Below are 18,545 nucleotides of genomic sequence, written 5' to 3'. Positions count from 1 at the left end.
GGTCAGCTGACGAGCCTCCTTCTAGCATAAAGGTCCTGTCTGTGCGCGCGCCCGCGCGAGACAGCGACCTTATGGGCCCATGACACTTCCGTCCTCGGCGTGCTAAACGCCGGGACGGACGGAGCAGCCAGGGGCACGGAGGCAGCTGCGGTGGCGACGCTGTTCGCCGCAGCTGCCTCCAGACTTGTTACACCAAAATAGCAAGATACCAGCCGGCCTCCCTAATCACTTGCACACTATTATGTCAGTTAGATTTTGCAACTGTTGTTCAGGAAATGCTGTTGAAAACAAAGAAAGCCCTGAGAATCCCCCTTAAAAAGATGGACTGGCCCAAAACCTGTCATCTGTCACATTTTAACTGCCTACTATCCAGCCAATGCCACAGCAAGTGAGCAAGAGCACCAAGTGAAGCATCAAAAAAAAATGTCGAAAGACAGCGCTATGTCTTGGGATAAAGATGGTTCAAACTGTCACAGAGAGAGTGCAAATTATCTTGGGAAGAAAAAGAGACTGCAACCAAGACACAGCACACAAAGTGTTGCCAAGATCTCAAGCTGGCAGAAGGAGAGTGTAAAATAATGGCCAAACAGGGAAAGCTTTAGCAGAGGGAGAGAATCAAAGAGGTGCTAGAAGGAGAGAAAAGACTATTAAAAATAGATACATTGCTGTCAAAGAGAGAGGACAGGATGACATAAGGTGCCTTGGGACTACCAGTTTACTAACGATGGTCTGCTGCGGATATGGAGGAGTCCTCCGGTACTCCAGTTCACAAACTGCCTCCTCCTATTTTATGCTAGGTACACACCATACAATTTTCTGTTATGCTGGGCATACACGGGTCGATCCGGCGGCCGATTAGCCGCCAGATCGACTCCCGTCACGTCCACGTGTGCGCCCGGATCGATTCTCGCTCGTTCCCGCCGGCGCTTCTTATCTTCCACTCGATTTGCCGCTATTGTACGCCCGCGGGTATCGAGCACGGAATCGATCCCTGCGGTCATCGGAAACGTCGGATATTATCAATCGAGCCATCAGTGGCTCGATTGATAAGCCTGCGTCGAGCTGTGTATGCCCAGCATTAACCACTTGAGGACCTAGGGCTTTCTACCCCTTAAGGACCGGCCACTTTTTTTCCATTCAGACCAATGCAGCTTTCACGGTTTATTGCTCGCTCATACAACCTACCACCTAAATGAATTTTGGCTCCTTTTCTTGTCACTAATAAAGCTTTCTTTTGGTGCTATTTGATTGCTCCTGCGATTTTTACTTTTTATTATATTCATCAAAAAAGACATGAATTTTGGCAAAAAAATGATTTTTTTAACTTTCTGTGCTGACATTTTTCAAATAAAGTAAAATTTCTGTATACATGCAGCGCGAAAAATGTGGACAAACATGTTTTTGATAAAAAAAAAAACCCATTCAGTGTATATTTATTGGTTTGGGTAAAAGTTATAGCGTTTACAAACTATGGTGCAAAAAGTGAATTTTCCCATTTTCAAGCATCTCTGACTTTTCTGACCCCCTGTCATGTTTCATGAGGGGCTAGAATTCCAGGATAGTATAAATACCCCCCAAATGACCCCATTTTGGAAAGAAGACATCCCAAAGTATTCACTGAGAGGCATAGTGAGTTCATAGAAGATATTATTTTTTGTCACAAGTAAGCGGAAAATGACACTTTGTGAGAAAAAAAAAAAAAAAAGTTTCCATTTCTTCTAACTTGCGACAAAAAAAAATGAAATCTGCCACGGACTCACCATGCCCCTCTCTGAATACCTTGAAGGGTCTACTTTCCAAAATGGGATCATTTGTGGGGTGTGTTTACTGTCCTGACATTTTGGGGGGTGCTAAATTGTAAGCACCCCTGTAAAGCCTAAAGGTGCTCATTGGACTTTGGACCCCTTAGCGCAGTTAGGCTGCAAAAAAGTGCCACACATGTGGTATTGCCGTACTCAGGAGAAGTAGTATAATGTGTTTTGGGGTGTATTTTTACACATACCCATGCTGGGTGGGAGAAATACCTCTGTAAATGACAATTTGTTAATTTTTTTTACACACAATTGTCCATTTACAGAGATATTTCTCCCACTCAGCATGGGTATGTGTAAAAATACACCACAAAACACATTATACTACTTCTCCTGAGTACGGCAATACCACATGTGTGGCACTTTTTTGCACCCTAACTGCGCTAAAGGGCCCAAAGTCCAATGAGTACCTTTAGGATTTCACAGGTCATTTTGAGAAATTTAGTTTCAAGACTACTCCTCACGGTTTAGGGCCCCTAAAATGCCAGGGCAGTATAGGAACCCCACAAATGACCCCATTTTAGAAAGAAGACACCCCAAGGTATTCCGTTAGGAGTATGGTGAGTTCATAGAAGATTTTATTTTTTGTCAAAAGTTAGCGGAAAATGACACTTTGTGAAAAAACACAATTAAAATCAATTTCCGCTAACTTTTGACAAAAAATAAAATCTTCTATGAACTCACCATACTCCTAACGGAATACCTTGGGGTGTCTTCTTTCTAAAATGGGGTCATTTGTGGGGTTTCTATACTGCCCTGGCATTTTAGGGGCCCTAAACCGTGAGGAGTAGTTTTGAAACGAAATTTCTCAAAATGACCTGTGAAATCCTAAAGGTACTCATTGGACTTTGGGCCCTTTAGCGCAGTTAGGGTGCAAAAAAGTGCCACACATGTGGTATCGCCATACTCGGGAGAAGTAGTACAATGTGTTTTGGGGTGTATTTTTACACATACCCATGCTGGGTGGGAGAAATACCTCTGTAAATGGACAATTGTGTGTAAAAAAATCAAAAGATTGTCATTTACAGAGGTATTTCTCCCACCCAGCATGGGTATGTGTAAAAATACACCCCAAAACACATTGTACTACTTCTCCCGAGTACGGCGATACCACATGTGTGGCACTTTTTTGCACCCTAACTGCACTAAGGGGCCCAAAGTCCAATGAGTACCTTTAGGATTTCACAGGTCATTTTTGTTTCAAGACTACTCCTCACGGTTTAGGGCCCCTAAAATGCAAGGGCAGTATAGGAACCCCACTAATGACCCCATTTTAGAAAGAAGACACCCCAAGGTATTCTGTTAGGAGTATGGTGAGTTCATAGAAGTTTTTATTTTTTTGTCACAAGTTAGCGGAAATTGATTTTAATAGTTTTTTTTCACAAAGTGTCATTTTCCGCTAACTTGTGACAAAAAATAAAATCTTCTATGAACTCACCATACTCCGTACGGAATACCTTTGGGTGTCTTCTTTCTAGAATGGGGTCATTTGTGGGGTTCCTATACTGCCCTGGCATTTTAGGGGCCCTAAACCGTGAGGAGTAGTCTTGAAACCAAATGTCGCAAAATGACCTGTGAAATCCTAAAGGTACTCATTGGACTTTGGGCCCCTTAGCGTACTTAGGGTGTAAAAAAGTGCCACACATGTGGTACCGCTGTACTCAGGAGAAGTAGTATAATGCGTTTTGGGGTGTATTTTTACACATACCCATGCTAAGTGGGAGAAATATCTCTGTAAATGACAATTGTTTGATTTTTTTACACAAAATTGTCCATTTACATAGAAATTTCTCCCACCCAGCATGGGTATGTGTAAAAATACACCCCAAAACACATTATACTACTTTTCCTGAGTACGGCGGTACCACATGTGTGACACTTTTTTGCAGCCTAGGTGCGCTAAGGGGCCCAACGTCCTATTCACAGGTCATTTTGAAGCATTTGTTTTCTAGACTAGTCCTCGCGGTTTAGGGCCCCTAAAATGCCAGGGCAGTATAGGAACCCCACAAGTGACCCCATTTTAGAAAGAAGACACCCCAAGGTATTCCGTTAGGTGTATGGCGAGTTCATAGAAGATTTTATTTTTTGTCACAAGTTAGTGAAAAATGACACTTTGTGAAAAAAAACCAATAAAAATTAATTTCCGCTAACTTTTGACAAAAAATAAAATCTTCTATGAACTCGTCATACACCTAACAGAATACCTTGGGGTGTCTTTTTTTCTAAAATGGGGTCACTTGTGGGGTTCCTATACCGCCCTGGCATTTTACAGGCCCAAAACCGTGAGTAGTCTGGAAACCAAATGTCTCAAAATGACTGTTCAGGGGTATAAGCATCTGCAAATTTTGATGACAGGTGGTCTATGAGGGGGCGAATTTTGTGGAACCGGTCATAAGCAGGGTGGCCTTTTAGATGACAGGTTGTATTGGGCCTGATCTGATGGATAGGAGTGCTAGGGGGGTGACAGGAGGTGATTGATGGGTGTCTCAGGGGGTGGTTAGAGGGGAAAATAGATGCAATCAATGCACTGGGGAGGTGATCGGAAGGGGGTCTGAGGGTTTGGCCGAGTGATCAGGAGCCCACACGGGGCAAATTAGGGCCTGATCTGATGGGTAGGTGTGCTAGGGGGTGACAGGAGGTGATTGATGGATGTCTCAAGGTGTGATTAGAGGGGGGAATAGATGCAAGCAATGCACTGGCGAGGTGATCAGGGCTGGGGTCTGAGGGCATTCTGAGGGTGTGGGCGGGTGATTGAGTGCCCTAGGGGCAGATAGGGGTCTAATCTGATAGGTAGCAGTGACAGGGGGTGATTGATGGGTAATTAGTGGGTGTTTAGGGTAGAGAATAGATGGAAACACTGCGCTTGGGTGGTGATCTGATGTCGGATCTGCGGGCGATCTATTGGTGTGGGTGGGTGATCAGTTTGCCCGCAAGGGGCAGGTTAGGGGCTGATTGATGGGTGGCAGTGACAGCGGGTGATTGATGGGTGGCAGTGACAGGGGGTGATTGATGGGTGGCAGTGACAGGGGGTGATTGATGGGTGATTGATAGGTGATTGACAGGTAATCAGTGGGTTATTACAGGGGAGAACAGATGTAAATATTGCACTGGCGAATTGATAAGGGGGGTCTGAGGGCAATCTGAGCGTGTAGGCGGGCGATTGGGTGCCCGCAAGGGGCAGATTAGGGTCTGATCTGATGGGTAACAGTGACAGGTGGTGATAGGGGGTGATTGATGGGTAATTAGTGGGTGTTTAGAGGAGAGAATAGATGTAAACGCTGCGCTTGGGTGGTGATCTGATGTCGGATCTGCGGGCGATCTATTGGTGTGGGTGGGTGATCAGATTGCCCGCAAGGGGCAGGTTAGGGGCTGATTGTGGGGTGGCAGTGACAGGGGGTGATTGATGGGTGATAGGTGATTGGCAGGTGATTGACAGGTGATCAGTGGGTTATTACAGGGAAGGACAGATGTAATTAATGCACTGGCGAATTGATAAGGGGGGGGGGGTCTGAGGGCAATCTGAGCGTGTGGGCGGGTGATTGGGTGCCCGCAAGGGGCAGATTAGGGTCTGATCTGATAGGTAACAGTGACAGGTGGTGATAGGGGGTGATTGATGGGTGATTGATGGGTAATTAGTGGGTGTTTAGAGAAGATAACAGATGTAAATGATACATTTGGGAGGTAATCTGACGGCGGGTTTGCGGGCGATCTAATGGTGTGGGTGGGTGATCAGATTGCCCGCAAGGGGCAGGTTAGGGGCTGATTGATGGGTGGCAGTGACAGGGGGTGACTGATAGGTGATTGGCAGGTGATTGACAGGTGATCAGTGGGTTATTACAGGGAAGGACAGATGTAATTAATGCACTGGTGAATTGATAAGGGGGGGTCAGAGGGCAATCTGAGCGTGTGGGCGGGTGATTGGGTGCCCGCAAGGGGCAGATTAGGGTCTGATCTGATAGGTAAAAGTGACAGGTGGTGATAGGGGGTGATTGATGGGTGATTGATGGGTAATTAGTGGGTGTTTAGAGGAGAGAATAGATGTAAACAATGGATTTGGGAGGTGATCTGATGTCGGATCTGTGGGCGATCTATTGGTGTGGGGGGGTGATCAGATTGCCCGCAAGGGGCAGGTTAGGGGCTGATTGATGGGTGGCAGTGACAGGGGGTGATTGACGGGTGATTGACGGGTGATTGACAAGTGATTGACAGGTGATCAGGGGGATAGATGCATACAGTAAACAGGGGGGGGTGGTCTGGGGGGGGGGGTCTGGGGAGAATCTGAGGGGTGGGGGGTGATCAGGAGGGAGCAGGGAGCAGGGGGGGGGGATAAAAAAAAATAGCCTTGACAGATAGTAACAGGGAGTGATTGATGGGTGATTAGGGGGGTGATTGGGTGCAAACAGGGGTCTGGGGGGTGGGCAGGGGGGGGTCTGATGGGTGCTGTGGGCGATCTGGGGCAGGGGGGGGGAGAAATCAGTGTGCTTGGGTGCAGACTAGGGTGGCTGCAGCCTGCCCTGGTGGTCCCTCGGACACTGGGACCACCAGGGCAGGAGGCAGCCTGTATAATACACTTTGTAAACATTACAAAGTGTATTATACACTTTGTATGCGGCGATCGCGGGGTTAACATCCCGCCAGCGCTTCCGTATAGCCGGCGGGATGTTGCGGCGAGCGGTGACAGGCGCCGGCGGAGGATCGCGTCACGGATGACGCGATCGCTCCGCCCATGCCCTTAGAAGGACCGCCGCCTCTGTGGGTGAGCCGGTCCTTCAGGGCTCCACTTCCCGGCCGCCTCTGTGCGTTAGGCGGTCGGGAAGTGGTTAAGGCCCATACACACGTCGGATTTTAGCGAACGACCCGTCGTTTGAACGTTCCGTCGTTCGGACGTTTTCGCGTCAAATCCGACGTGTGTACAGACTATCGTTCGGGTGATAAGACTGGTTATCAACGATCCGCCGGGCGGATCGCTGGTAACCAGTCTTATCACCCGAACGATAGTCTGTACACACGTCGGATTTGACACGGAACGTTCAAACGACGGGTCGTTCGCTAAAATCCGACGTGTGTATGGGCCTTTAGGTTTACCTGCCAGATAGATAATTTCAAACATGTTGGAAATGATCTATCTAACCATCTATCTGCCGAGCAATTAGGCATTGTTCTACTCAGTAGGAGATAACCAGAAGACAATGACCAGTCTCTACCAGTACTTTACAGAAAATAATCTAACAGAAAAATCTATCAGAAAATTGTATGGTGTGTACGAGGCATTTCTGCCATCACCACCGCTGTGATTTGTAGGTAACTGTCTCCTGTGTTCTGGCCGTTGCCTTCGGAGCTTGATGGCCAGTCTATGTTGTTACTTATCACCATCTACCAGAAGCGTTGCTATAAGCAACACCTCCACTCAGCAGCCATTACCAACCTGGCACAATGCAACACAAACTATTTTATTAAACACCACCATAACACTAGTACAGTAGAATCCCTTTATAGTAAACTTCACAGGATCTGGCCAAGTAGTTTACTATACCAGAAGTATACTATATCAGAATTTGTGATACATTGTATATGAATACAGGTGCCTTTGCTGGGACCTGGGTAAAGAGTTTAATATAGCCAGAGGTTTAATATATCAGAGTTTAAGTGTAAATTTAACCTTAACATGCAACAGTACTACACATGCAACCTGTTCATGCACAGATGCAAAATTTTCCTGCTCCCATTTTGGGAATGGAACCACTCTGCTTAGTAGGGAGAATGACAAATTGGAGCTGAACCTCCCACATGCCATGTCAGAGAACAAGAGTAAACAATTTTGCTGAATAAAAGTAATTATGAAAAATAATAAACTAAGCATGACTCATATCTTACACCACAAAGAGCATCTAAAGCAACTCTTGTGATTACTGAACAAGTAAAAGGCGTCACATGCACACATAGGGATATATAATACGCATATCTAGCTCTCCATCAGTCAGATGATCCAGGATGAGAGAGCTTCTGCTATAATATATGGAGGACAATTGCTGAAAAAAAAATAATTTCCACCAGAGCACACGTGGTCATGTAATCCAAAGAAACAGGTATGAAAGGTATTAGCAGTCCATGTCACCTTTACATAGCACCAGGTGAGGGGCTTCAAACATTTACAAACCTAACTTTGCTCATTCACACTGGGCAATGCAAGCATGAATGTGATTTTGTGCATGCTTTTCAATGTGCGTCACAACACGCTAAAACGCATATGTCAGAGGCAGCATTCCTTTAAAAAATGCATTAAATGCAGGCATTGTGCGCTAGGATGTTCCCAGCCACGTTATAACGCAGTGCACGGGACGCACACTGTAGTGTGAATGGTAGCATGAAAGTCTATAGACTTTCATGCTAGCTGCATTACGGACACTTTGTCCGGTGCATCGTGACTGACAGCACCGTACATAAGTGTAAATGAGCCCTAAGGCCCGGTTCACATTGGACAAAAAACAGACTAGCGGACCATAACGGAATGTATCCTAATGGAGGTGAATGAATCCTATGTTAATAGGATCTGTTCACATTGCCCTATTCGAAAGGATCTGTTCAGTCCCTTCTGCTGAAACTTTAGGCCTAAAGGCCTTTAGTGATTTTTCCGGATCAACGGATGTGTCGCATTGACCGCACGCTAATGGAACAGAGGTTTACAGATGGAAAACTGATGCCTTTAAAGCAGTTTTTACACGGATCAGTTTTTCATCTGGGCCTTAAGTTTTTTTTCCTGCAGTTAGTATTAACCATAAAGTCTCTGTTCATCCTTCAGGCCACTTCCTTCCATGGAGAGGAGTGTGCATTCTCTCATCACACTGGTCTGTCACGTTGCATCTCTGTATTGTATCTCCCCTTCCCTGCGAACTGCTAGGTGAAATGTGTTATTACTGATCATTTGGGGAGAGCTGGTCCAGCGTCCCCTGGCTTCCTCTAACTTAACTCTCGTTCTGCCTGTAATTCACTCCAGTAACTGCTGTTCTACTATGGAATAGTGCACATATGTATATAATTTTTTTAAATTATCTACAGAAGGAAATAAAATTAGGCACAAACATGTCCATTTACTATGACTGTGACATTCCCAGACAAAACATTGCTGCTATATGCCATTTGTATGTAACTATTTGTTGGCTGTTATGTTGTTTGAGAAAGGAATAACATCCTTTTAACTCTTTAGCAGCCAATTTATTTAGAGGCTTCCAAGTGCTCCTGGCTAATTTATTTTAGCAAATGTTTTTATTTCTTATTTGTTACGTTTGTTTGCTACTAAATAGTAATGCTGTAATGTGTATGTATGTCCAGTTGTCACTAAAGGGAACTGTGAGACAATAATAGAGGACTTCTGCTTACAGTTTCTGTATTTTCTGTGAGCATGGAGAGATCAAAGCATTCCAAGAATCTACAGCACAAGAAGTTCTGACAATTGAGGTCAAAAGCAGTGCACTCACCTCGAATGAGATAACTCTATTGGAGCTGCTAGGCCTATATTTGCATCTTATGCATGGTGATGAGTAAAGATCTAGAAATCCAAGATGTCCCTATAATGACCATTATTATGTATGTTTCTGTGTAGATTTTCCCTTTTGTTCATGGCCTGCAGTGAGTCTAATTTTGAATCTGTCGTTCCACTTGCATGATTAGTTCTACATTTAATATTCCATGGGTGTTATTTGTGCTGGTTTATTAACGGCTGATATTCTCTCCTACCTTTCACAGATCCTGTTACTTCCACGGTAATCTAAATCTTAGATGAAAGATGGATCCTAGATTTTCTGTGGGATTTTCAGGTCAAGTTTTTAATTTCAACCACAGTGGCGATGACCCTCGATTTCCTTCTCCAACATACGAAATGCAGAATAATGGGCAAAGCACAGACATGTATTCCAGGAGTTTTGGAGCTCCATCCATTGGATTTCATCCTCAGTTAACTGATGTGACCAACCCACCAACATCATATCACGTGCCTGGCACATCTGGATCTTTTCCCACGACTGGCACACCATGGTCTCCTTACATGCCTGGCACACCAGGGTTTTCACACATGTCTGGCACACAGGGGTCTTTATATATGAGTGGCACACCAGGGTCTTCAGACATAATTGGTGCACCAGCATCTTCGTACATGACAGACACACCACCAATATCTTCTTACATGGCTGGCACATCAGCAGCATCTTCATTTATGAGTTACACTTCACCAGCATCTTCTTACATGACTGGCACACCACCAGCATCTTCTTACATGACTGGCACACCACCAGCATCTTCTTACATGACTGGCACACCACCAGCATCTTCTTACATGGCTGGCACACCACCAGCATCTTCTTACATGACTGGCACACAACCAGCATCTTCTTACATGACTGGCACAGCAGCATCCGGCACCATGACTGGCCTTCCACCTCCTCCAGTCTCCTATGGATTTATTACAAATAGTTGGATTGAGGAGCAGCAATCATGGTATCCAGAGCCATCTCCTGTCCCCTTTAATGATGGTGCCACTGACACAGTTGTGAACTCAGAGATGCCACACTCTTCCAGTTTTGAGGGGTTTAGGATTGGTTTTGAGAACATTGTGAATTTTAACGACTTTGATCCAACCTTTCATTACCACCAGATTGAGTATCCTGGTGACCCCATCCCTTCACGACCCCTTGTGAGAAGCCAGACTATGAGAGAAGACTCTTGGCACCCCATTGGCGATCTGTCGAATGATGAAAAGTCGCATGCCAGAAGATTCTCTTTGTATGATGTCCATCCCCGGGTTCCTGACTACTTGGGGCAAACTCAGGTAACTCCCTCATGCTCCACTAATAATATACACTTTAGCCTGGTGTCCTGGAGGGGACTTAGGGTGTTTACTGTAATAATAATATAAGTTAAGTGGACTTATAATTTAAATAATATGCTAACCCAACCTCAAATTGTCCCTGATCATTAATACGGTTATAATGCTTAAAGGACAACTGTAGTGAGAGGTATATGGAGGCTGCAATTTTTATTCCTTTTACACAGTGCCAGTTGCCTGGCAGCCCTGCTGGCAGTAGTCTCTGCAGTAGTGTCTGAATCAGACCAGAAACAAGCATGCAGCTAATCTTGTCAGATCTGACAAAAATGTCAGAAACGCCTGATCTGCTGCATGTTTGTTCAGGGTCTATGGCTGAAAGTATTAGAGGCAGAGAATCAGCAGGCTAGCCAGGCAACTAGTATTGTTTAAAAGGAAATAAATATGGCAGCTTCCATATCCCTCTCACTACAGTTCTTTAAGAAAGCCAAGGACCTCCTGACTGCCTGCGATTTTCAAGTGCTTTCACTTTACCAGCAGCCTGTCCATTGAATACAGCAGTGCTGAGCCTTCTTCTTATTGATCTTTAACCTTGTACATTCGTTCAAATACTATTGCCCCCAGAGATCACGACTCAATTCCTCGGGTGACAGTTCAGGGCCAAGTGCTGTACAGCCTAGAGTCTAGTAGCAACACATCTGTTGATATGGAGGGGGAGAAGGAACCTGCGGTGCAAGACAGAGCAGCTACTGAGGAGGAGAACGATGCATCGGGGGTCGTGCATGTCAACTATTTAGATAACATCAGGGGGAAGGGGGGGGGGAGCCTGCACACACACTAGATTATCATAGACAGTCCCCTTAGGTGAGTTTATTCCAACTTGTGTACCTCTATCTCTCCCTCTGCTATCTATATTCCCAGCATTGCTCTGACATCTGTCACGTGCATATCAGCCCAATAAGCTGTTTCTGCAGTCCAACAGTGTTTAATAATCCACACATATACTTCTGGTACATATTAGGTGGGTGTTTGGCTGCATTAAGCAAATGCAATGGTACATATCTGCTAACAGGAAGTTGAATTCATAGCACTGTAAGAAGCTTTATCACATGAGGTGTACACTTATCCATGTACTGTGAGAAGTCTTCATTTCAGGACCCCTTATCTAACCATTCATAGGACGTACACCTCTCTAAAAATCTGCCTTATCACATTTGTTTTTTTTTGCTCCATGTGGAAAATTCTCACTGGAAGATCTGAAAAATGTCATGCTTTACCTCTGCGGTCCTTAAAGCACGCATAAAGTGTGCCAGAACTTTAAATTTAAAAGCCTGGTAGGCCATAGCACTTACATCTGAAAGTCTGCATGCTGCTCGTGGTCTTCAGAGATCTTCTGTTCCTCGTTTTACAAAGCTTTTCCCCCAACCTACCGGAAGTCCACCGTGTGGTGAACAAGCCATTCTGAACTAGGTATAGGTGAGTTCTGCAGTGCACATACCCAGTGAAACAAAACGTTCATGCACTTCTTTAATTTGTGCGCAAGTGCTTTTTTTGACAGGGTTCTGGTCAAACAAAAGCGCTTGTGCATAGCCAAGGGAACTTCCTGTGGAAGGATTTGACTGATGAAACAATCGCATATTAAAAATGCCAAGAACAGGGACCGAGAGGGATCCTGAAGACTACGAGCACCATGAAGACTTCCAGATGTTAGTGCTTTTACACATTATACACCTAATTTAAAAATTGAATTTTGTTTCAGGTGTACTTTATAGTAAACCGCCCTGGGGGGTACATACTTTCGCAGGGAGAAGCCTATGGATTCTAATGATGCCTCTCCCGTCCTCCTCAGGCTACCAGATCCAGCGCTGGCTCCCGTGAGCAGTCTCACACAATAATATTTACAAGAGCTGATGTGCACATGTAGTGGCTTTCCGAGCTGTCTGCGCCTGCACAGTAGAGCAGACCTGATTGTGCTCGGCTATTTCCGCCGGAGCCTGATTGGAGAACTGCTACTGCGCATGCACACACGCCAACAAGTATTGACGAATGTTTGGGAGGTCCAGAGGCTTCCCTCCCCTAAGGTAAGTAACCCCCAGGTGCAAATTACAAATACATACAAATTTACTTAAAAATATTCACAGCATTATACCCATAAACTACCCAATATTCCAGCCATTATAAAATTCCTTACTGGGTCCTATAAAAAGAGCAGGTAGCTATTTATACTAAATTACAATTAACCACTCACTGCACCTGCTGTACACACACCCACAGACACTCTAAACTATTTATAGACAGCCACATAATGTACACTCACCAGCAGTGGCGTAGCTAAGGAGCTATGGTACCCAGTGCAAGTTTTACGTTTTACATTGCCCCCCACACACACACACACACAAGCTTTCTCTACATAACAACTGATATGGCACACCAAAGGATGCCAAGGACAGCCACAGTATTAGAGGTGCAAAAAGGGGATGCAGAACAGTTTGCTATTATCAATACTATACAACACATCTATAGAAGTGATTATTACCAGCACAGGACCAATAGAGAGCTAATACTGTGGTTGAGGGAGGGCCACTCTGGCCCAAGGGCCCCGGTGCGGTTGCAACCTCAGCATCCCCTATTGCTATGCCACTGCTTACCAGTGCCGTACTTAGCACTAGGCAAGCACTAGGCACAAGCCTACACATGTACTGTACACTTATTCACACATCACACACACAGTACACTTACCCATGTCCCACCCGTTTGTTAGACAGCTACACGGCACAGTGAATTACACAAAAATGACAGATATATATGCAACTTTCAGTTGGATTGCTTCCTTCATAAAAAGGTAAGAAACAATACATTAGAAGGCGGCGCTTCACAACTAAAAGTCAAATCCGGCGACTTCGGCTGATTACCAGAGCCGCCAGCAGGAACATGGAAGGGAGCAATAGGATGCCAGGGGGATTTGGCGTGCTATGGGGGGCTGGAGAAAGCTTCAGGTAAGTCCAGATTTTCAATTTAGGCCACTGCTCATTGTCCCTTTAAGTGTCCCAATGCGCATACAGATCTGGCTAGGTCCATCTGTTTGGTAAGCCCCAAACAACCCGGTGTGGTGGGGGTTGAATTAATTTCAGGTGTACTTATTCTTTAGTAAATATTTATGCAAGAGAAGTGTAGGGAACTACACCCGAAGGGCAGGATGCTCCTTGATTCCATTTTGGACCTTTGGTTTGACTTAAAGCTGTGAAGCGCAACCTTCTAATGTATTGACACTTACCCATGTGCTGTAAACATAGACAATGTACACTTTCCCAGGTTGTGTACACCCATACACTATGTACTTACTCATGTGCTGTATGCACACATGCTGTGTACTGTTATTTACCCATGCACTATCCTTTATACACTGTACACACACAATATCTACTTACCTACACACTGTGAATATGCCCTGTACACTTATCCACATGTTGTAAACACATAGTGCTTGATTCACAAAGCCATGCAAACTGGTTAGCACGTAAAGTGCCTTTCGCAGACTTTTGCGCGCGCAAAGTGCCGCGGTTCGCACGATCGCGGCACTTTGCGTGCGCAAAAGTCCGCGAACCGCACTTCACGTGCTAACTGTTTAGCACACCCGTGCTAAACAGTTTGCACGGCTTTGTAAATCAAGCCCATACAGTGTACACTTATACATTGCTCTGTACACTTTTCCTTGCACTGTACACTTACACTTACAGTATATTCTTAGTCAAGTGCTGCGCACATGCCCACTTTCCCACCTGCTGTTCACACACCCATAAGCTTATCCCACAAGTTATCACAAATTACTTACTCACAAATTATCACATAAGGTGTGCACTTATTCAGGTACTGTAAACACATGCCTTGTAAAATCACCCATGTGCTGTATACATATACAATCTATTCAAGGACTGTACACATGAATTGTAGACAACCCCAGGCTCTGTAAATGCTATACTGTACACTTACCTATACAGTGAACACCAATGCTCTCTACATTTACCCACACTCGATACGCCTACTCACCATATACGATAGACTTAATTAGGTTCTGTACACACACACTCACAACTTGCGGTATACTGTACTCACGTACTATAGATCCATGTGCTGAAAATTTACCCACATCATGCTATATATGAGCTTTATGCTTATCCATGTGCTATGAACACAGAGACTGTACTAACCCATGCTCTGTAAAACACTGATAAAAGTTATGGCAGTAAATGTTGTTTTAAATAACCCCAAGAAAAATAGTGTTTAAACATGACGAATGAAATTTAGTGATGTGGTATTTAGTGAAGTAAAAAAAAGTTTCACTCTTTTTAGATTACAGAATATAAAATTCAGCTTCTGGAAACTCCTGTGGAGAGAAGTACAGCATTGACTAAATTCTGCGACGCTGTAAAACTGTGAGTAGAGTAATTCGCTGTCACGTTGAGCCTGAGCTAACATACCCTTCAGATTTGTGGGTTTCTTAGAACATAGTAGTTTCATATTAATAAGTTAATATTCCAAAATGTGGAACTATGCAGCTGAGAAGCACAGCTTAGAAAATGGAACAATTTGCACAATACCTTTTCTCCTGTATATTGAACAGGGATGTTACAGGAGAGACTGAAAAGATAGAGTGACTACCAGTTCCAGCCAATTACATTTTGAGCTGCGCACTTTCAGTAAGAAATAATTTCTTATTGTAAAATGATTATATATTTTTTGTAAAGCATTACAAAGAACTCAAGAACCAAAATTATAGTATCTTGGTAGTACTGCTTTGCACTTATAACCAAATGTAATATTTCCATTGAGCTTGATATGGTCTTCATTAAATATTCCATTCTTGTCCCTTCATTCAGCTGTGATTGGCAGACAGCGATCTTGGCTTAGCGTATAATCTTTCCAGTCTTTGAGGTGTTGATCACATAAATACGAAAAAAAATGATAATAAACATTATTCCTTGCATTCCATCCCCTATAGTTTTGAAATAAACAATGCTACTGAAGAGAAAACCCACACATATATCACAACATTAAAATTATGTTCCTAGTACAATGTATGGGGACAATATACAGTGGTTTGCAAAAGTATTCGTGGTGTACACGTGAGAAGTGGAACGAAAATCATACATGATTCCAAACATTTTTTTTACGAAAAAAAACTGCAAAGTGGGGTGTGCGTAATTATTCAGCCCCCTTTGGTCTGAGTGCAGTCAGTTGCCCATAGACATTGCCCGATGAGTGCTAATGACTAAATAGAGTGCACCTGTGGTTAATCTAATGTCAGTACAAATACACCTGCTCTGTGACTGCCTCAGAGTTTGTCTAAGAGAATATTGGGAGCAACAACACCATGAAGTCCAAAGAACACACAGACAGGTCAGGGATAAAGTTATTGAGAAATTTAAAGCAGGCTTAGGCTACAAAAAGATTTCCAAAGCCTTGAACATACCAGAGCACTGTTAATGCGATCATTTAGAAATGGAAGGAGTATGGCACAACTGTAAACCTACCAAGACAAGGCCATCCACCTAAACTCACAGGCCGAACAAGGAGAGCGCTGATCAGAAATGCAGTCAAGAGGCCCATGGCGACTCTGGACGAGCTGCAGAGATCTACAGCTCAGGTGGGGGAATCTGTCCATAGGACAACTATTAGTCGTGCACTGCACAAAGTTGGCCTTTATGGAAGAGTGTCAAGGAGAAAGCCATTGTTAACAGAAATGCATAAGTCCCGTTTGCAGTTTGCCCCAAGTCATGTGGGGGACACACAGCAAACATGTGGAAGAAGATGCTCTGGTCAGATGAGACCAAAATTGAACTTTTTGGCCAAAATGCAAAACGCTATGTGTGGTGGAAAACTAACACTGCACATCACTCTGCACACCATCCCCACTGTCAAATATGGTGGTGGCAGCCTCATGCTCTGGGGGTGCTTCTCTTCAGCAGGGACAGGGAAGCTGGTCAGAGTTGATGGGAAGATGGATGGAGCCAAATACAGGGCAATCTTGGAAGAAAACCTCTTGGAGTCTGCAAAAGACTTGAGACTGGGGCGGAAATTCACCTTCCAGTAGGACAACAACCCTAAAAATAAAGCCAGGGCAACAATGGAATGGTTTAAAACAAAACATATCCATGTGTTAGAATGGCCCAGTCAAAGTCCAGATCTAAATCCAATCGAAAATTTGTGGCAAGAGCTGAAACTGCTGTTCACAAACACTGTCCATCTAATCTGACTGAGCTGGAGCAGTTTTGCAAAGAAGAATGGACAAGGATTTCAGTTTCTAGATGTGCAAAGCTGGTAGAGACATACCCTAAAAGACTGGCAGCTGTAATTTCAGCAAAAGGTGGTTCTACAAAGTATTGACTCAGGGGGCTAAATAATTATGCACAGCCCACTTTGCAGTTATATTTTTTTTTAAAGGTTTGGAATCATATGATTTTCGATCCACTTCTCACGTGCACACCACTTTGTATTGGTCTTTCACGTGGAATTCCAATACAATTGATTCATGTTTGTGGCAGTAATATGACAAAATGTGGAAAACTTCAAGGGGGCCGAATTATTTTGCAAACCACTGTAAGGTGTATTTTTTCTGTTTGGTGTTTTTTGTATCCTAGCAATAATTACAAGCTTTTGGATTGGCTCAGGGAACATGTGTTTCTGTTCACCACCAATCACGGATATGTTACTCTTAGTGGGTGCGAGCGGCGGGAGCGCAAACGTGTGTACGGCGGCACGAGATTCGAGTGACGCATTATAATGCCCTGTTTGCAGTTAACAGCTGCAAACAAAACATTTTAATGCATCTAGTTGGCAGCAAGCATAACAGCTGTCTGGCAGTCCTCTTCATCTATTTGGATGCACTAGTGTCTGAATCACACACCTGAAACAAGCATACAGCTAATCCAGTCAGACTTCAATCAGAGCACCTGATCTTGCTTGTTCAAGGTCTACGGTTCAAAGTATTAGAGACAGGATCAGCAGGATACCTAGGCAATATGCATTCTTTAAATGGAAATGATTGACAGCCTCCATATTCCTCTCACCTCTGTATTTAAACCTGCTTTTGGCTGTTGTCCACTGCTGTAAATTCATACATTATCAATGTATCATATGCTGTCACTTTGCTTCAGCTTCATAAGTTGTACAGGTCTATGACTTATTAGTTCACTGTATACTGACTTCAGCTTGTCCAATTCCCGAACGCTCCTTGACCTGACTTTGGGTACTGTATTGTCTAAATACTGTCTGACTTGACCTTGGTTCCTCAACCATTTTGCCTGTATGCCACCTGATCTGAATTCTTCTGCACTCTGCCTTACCTGACCTGGGGCTCTCTACGATACCACTACCTCATTGTTCTGTGTAGGTCCTCCCACAGGAATCTCTGCTCTTACTGGTGACCATACGCGGGGAAATTCTAGGGAACATGGCCTAGGAATCCTTGGCAGAAATGCGTCTTGTGCCTGTTAGATTTACTGGCACATCATACATGGCAGGGTGGTCTGGTGAAGTCCAAGGTGTCCTTCATATATCACACCTTGGGTGAGACCACTGCTGGTTGGATCATTATTCTGTACTAAAATAAATGGTTTTGTCACTGTTGTAATCTGGCAAAACAGTTTTGTATGACAAAAATGCTTAAATCTAACCTTAACTTCTGGTCCATGCTAAGCCCTAGCCACCTGTCCTGCCTAACCCCAACCACTCACCCAACTGTGCCTAATCCTAAGCACCCTCTCTTCCAAATCTATCCCTAATCATCTTTATTTTGGCGGTGTGGGGACACAGAGGTATGTCATGAGACAGAGAACATGCCTCTGTGTCCCATCTGCCCCCCCCCCCCAATGTAACCTCCGCAGGTTCTCTTTAATTCATTAATTGTTAAAGGACAACTG

The 18,545-nt window shown here is 44.3% G+C and overlaps 1 protein-coding gene across 2 annotated transcripts in view; it reads left to right on the top strand.

The window, feature by feature from the left end:
- PIK3C2G (phosphatidylinositol-4-phosphate 3-kinase catalytic subunit type 2 gamma) overlaps positions 1-18,545 on the top strand; it is a 194,458-nt gene that overhangs the window by 6,327 nt on the left and 169,586 nt on the right. For both annotated transcript variants that reach the window (XM_068277370.1, XM_068277371.1), the window contains exons 2-3: positions 9,555-10,632; positions 14,977-15,059. In XM_068277370.1, the coding sequence (XP_068133471.1) occupies positions 9,595-10,632; positions 14,977-15,059 (1,121 nt within the window). In that variant the 5' untranslated portion in view covers positions 9,555-9,594. The remainder of the gene's footprint in view (positions 1-9,554; positions 10,633-14,976; positions 15,060-18,545) is intronic.

This window comes from Hyperolius riggenbachi, chromosome 3, assembly GCF_040937935.1.
Source record: "Hyperolius riggenbachi isolate aHypRig1 chromosome 3, aHypRig1.pri, whole genome shotgun sequence".
Classification (NCBI taxonomy): Eukaryota; Metazoa; Chordata; class Amphibia; order Anura; family Hyperoliidae; genus Hyperolius; species Hyperolius riggenbachi.
This window is presented reverse-complemented; position numbering and strand designations above follow the sequence as displayed.